The sequence below is a fragment of the Takifugu flavidus genome, chromosome 16 (genome assembly GCF_003711565.1).
Source record: "Takifugu flavidus isolate HTHZ2018 chromosome 16, ASM371156v2, whole genome shotgun sequence".
Classification (NCBI taxonomy): domain Eukaryota; kingdom Metazoa; phylum Chordata; class Actinopteri; order Tetraodontiformes; family Tetraodontidae; genus Takifugu; species Takifugu flavidus.
The window spans coordinates 5,814,169-5,817,775 of record NC_079535.1 but is presented as its reverse complement, the minus strand read 5'-3'; the positions used below and the strand labels follow the sequence as shown (position 1 = coordinate 5,817,775).

Genomic DNA, 3,607 nt, shown 5'->3' with positions numbered 1-3,607 from the left:
AAAAAAGAATTGATACTGCCTATCAGATCACTGTCTACATCAGATAAGCTGGAACACAAGCTGGAATTTTGGCACCGCTCACTAACATCCCGACAACAGACGTTCTTTTTTTTGGGGAACAAATCAAACTGAAATGTTCGGTTTTCCCTCCAGTATTGTAGCCCTGATAGATTTAGACATCCACTTCTGACTGAGGATCAAGTGTTCACCGAGAAAATTAAAACAAATGAAGAGTATATTTGGGCCTGTGGTCCAGAACTTCCCTGTTCTCCAGCATCATGTCACAACATTCCAGATCATGGCTGGAGCCTTTCACCGGCGGAGGGAGGGAGCGCGTGTGAGCGACCCCGACTCTCCTCTCAGCGTGCAACAAAAGCCGTCTACCTCAGTTTGAAACCGAGCCAGCGCAGCAGTGAGAACTGCACTAAACGATCGGGCTAACGACTGTTGACACATTGTGTGGCAGCCAATTCTGCTGCCATTTAATTAAAAAAAGACATTTCTGATTCATCAATGAGAATAGATCAGGCTGAGTGAATCTGTAATACTGTGACCATCATGAGAACTGAAACATTTTGCGGAATATCTTTGTAAAAATAAACTATATATTTGGAGGTGTTCTGGCCTTCACCTTACAGGAAAGGGAAACTGTTGCTAGATACATGTTAACAATAATCAGAAAAAGGCATAAAAGCAAATGAATCATGTAAGAAATCAAAGAATGACCTGTTCCAGTAGCTCCAGAACTGCTCGTTCAGATAGTTGCGGTGGCTGTGGTCGTCTCCAAACGATGCTTTGCTCTCTATCCAGTGTATGATGTGTCCCTCCACAGCTTTAGAAAGGGGTGGAAATAGCCAATCAATGACAAGAAAACCTCTTAAAACGATCCAAAAGGGATCTGACAACTACATCATTCTTCACAGTCAAACGGGAATGGACTTAAACATCTGTTCTGTTCCCAGTTTTACGAGCTCTACAAGTTAACACCTAACAGGCACTTCAGAAACATTGGCATCCAGTAAGTGAAGTTAATACTAACCAACTGGAACCTCCAGGATTATATCAGGTGTTTTGTCGTAGCCCATAGCTCTCAGCTGGGTTTCATCTGAGGGCGATAAAGTGCAGCGGTTTACCATCTGACGCTTACATCGGGAGATTTTTCTTTTTTTCTTTTACATCAATCATTATTGAAGAAGAAACAACATTAAAGGACAGTGAGCACGTTTAAAGCATGAGCCACATCTGCCGCGTATTTGCTGCTGTTGCACAAAGGCCTGTAAAGATCACTTACAGAAACGGCTCTTTGCAGTTCGGCGAAGCTTTGTGAAATATAAAGCGAGAGGACAAGGTTGGCATTGCCGACTGTGTAAGCCTGACCCCTGCCTGACGCGGGGCAGAGCCATTGTCCTTGACTTCTGGTGCGCTTCGGCCATTATCTCAACAACACCTGATTTCTCCATTAAATCTCGGGCTGACCAGGTCATTCGGTTCCAAGGGCCTGCCTCTTTGTCTCCAGCCAAGCTCAACTAATGGGGCATGGAGGGGAATTGAGGAGAGATGGAGGGTGGTAGCGAGGAGGAAGAATCAGCCAAGAGGGGGGTGGAAGTGGGGTCAGGGAGGCTGCCAGAGGCCTGTGGTCCATCGCGGGTGTGGTAATGTGGGATGCTCATACTACTCAGTTGACAGTGTCAGTGGCGCTGAGCACCTTTTTACACCACCTTTGATTAAAATTAATGGACCATCCCTGCTGTTGGGTCGCTTATTACCAATTCATTTATCAGATGTGGTGGGGCTGTTTCACTGGTCCTTTTGTTGCCCAAACTCTGACAGTTTTAGGACATTCCTCCGTGCACATCTGGGGAAAGGTCAGCACTCCCGGTCCAAATAAATGATACGGCCTTAATGGCAGAGGGAATGACTTTTACCCTTCATCACTCTTCTGACCTAAGGGAGGGTGAAGGGATCGTCCTGATATCCCCTTTTATAATTTCACACCTGAACACTATCTTGATTTAATGTTGCTGAAAGTTAAAGGAAAAGGGAACATAAAAAGAAACAATTATTATAAAAACAGAGATTACTACCAAATGAACATCAAATCCATGAATGATTCGCTGCGACCGATCTGACAACATTTCCATTCTGTTGGCACCAATGGGAAACACCAGCCATTAAATCCTTTAATTCCATGCATTTGTTTAGTAAGCCATCCAAAAGGCAAGGTAACTTACCTAGAAAAGAAAGGTTCCTCTCCTTTAATTTGTCACGGAGCAACACCTCGTGCTCTTGGCCCACAGCACTGAGAACAGACAGTCAAGGATTGCAGCCACAGCAGTGTTTTGGCAGAAGGATCCCGGCCAGAACAATGTATAGATGTAAAGCCTACGTATGTGAATTCATTCGAAAAAGAGCACATAAACCCCCGGGAACATTGTTACTTGCATCCCCCTCACAATTAACTTACTATGCAAATTAGAAGTTACTTTTCTTTTATGAACATATAGTGCAAGCACAGAGTTTTCGGTCAACCTTAATCTGCTTTAACAACGAATCTCCTGAGTGCATTACCTAAATAAGAAAGATGAAACAAATGCCAATTTGGCAAAATGCATAATGCGTCTGGACCGGACGCTCCAGTCATTCCCCTAAAATCCTTGAAGTGAAATGCTTTAAGAATAAATGTCATGCTGAATGACGATCCTGGCTCCTGGCTACTAAATAAAGGACCCCTGCATTTACAGGGGCTGATATGGGTCTGCACAATAGTGGACGTTTGCCAGTGTGCAACTTAACTACTTTCTACCTAATTACAAGAAACACAAAGTCTCTCCTACATTATAACGTATTTATTGTCAGTTCTCCTCGTGATGCTTTTAAAAATGTGCACATTATGGCAAAATACGGAGAATGCTTGCATGCACATTATAGCTGGTGCTTAATTTTAAAGACTGATGGGATGCTGCCTCTTTAAATCCTTAGTAGGCTGTTATCTATACAAAACTTGCTCTTGCACAGAGAGAGTAGCGGCAGTTGCTTAAATATCTGTTGTTCCTCACTTATCTTTCCATCTCTACAACAATAAAAAATAGCAAAGAAGAGTTTACCACATTTTAAGATTATAATCTATCAGATACCTTGTGATTAATTAGAAGTGTGATCATTGGACAGCCATAATAAATACATAAACAGACTGTTACAAAGGTGAGAAAAGAACCTTCCTTTCAAGTGGGAATGCTCCCCAGTGGGAGGTTATTATGAACTTCCAATGATGGAGTGAGTGACACTGATGAGAGGACTGCTAGAAAAAAGTTAAAAAGGGGGGTCGTGGATGGGGGGTAGAATGGGACAGGGTTGACTGACTATGAAGGGAATGACCCAGCCCCAGCGAGCACATGAAAGCTTGGGCTAGACACAATAAGATACAGACATACACTTGTACGCCCATTCAAATACATCTCCTCCCCCAGGAAAGAGATGCGCTGCTACCCAGCTGCTCGGCCCTAAAAAGACTCCAACTGAGGCCCGAGTTGGCTCCACCCCCCCCCCTTCTAAAATCTTAAAGGCAAATGAAAGGGAAAAACATTTTAATTAGATATGAATATAACAA

General features: G+C 43.3%; 1 protein-coding gene across 2 annotated transcripts in view; it reads right to left on the bottom strand.

Moving 5' to 3' along the window:
- Positions 1–3,607, bottom strand: part of cdin1 (CDAN1 interacting nuclease 1) — a 42,720-nt gene that overhangs the window by 19,390 nt on the left and 19,723 nt on the right. For both annotated transcript variants that reach the window (XM_057059187.1, XM_057059188.1), the window contains exons 9-11: positions 2,232–2,299; positions 1,040–1,105; positions 727–832 (exon numbers count right to left, since the gene is read on the bottom strand). In XM_057059187.1, the coding sequence (XP_056915167.1) occupies positions 727–832; positions 1,040–1,105; positions 2,232–2,299 (240 nt within the window). The remainder of the gene's footprint in view (positions 1–726; positions 833–1,039; positions 1,106–2,231; positions 2,300–3,607) is intronic.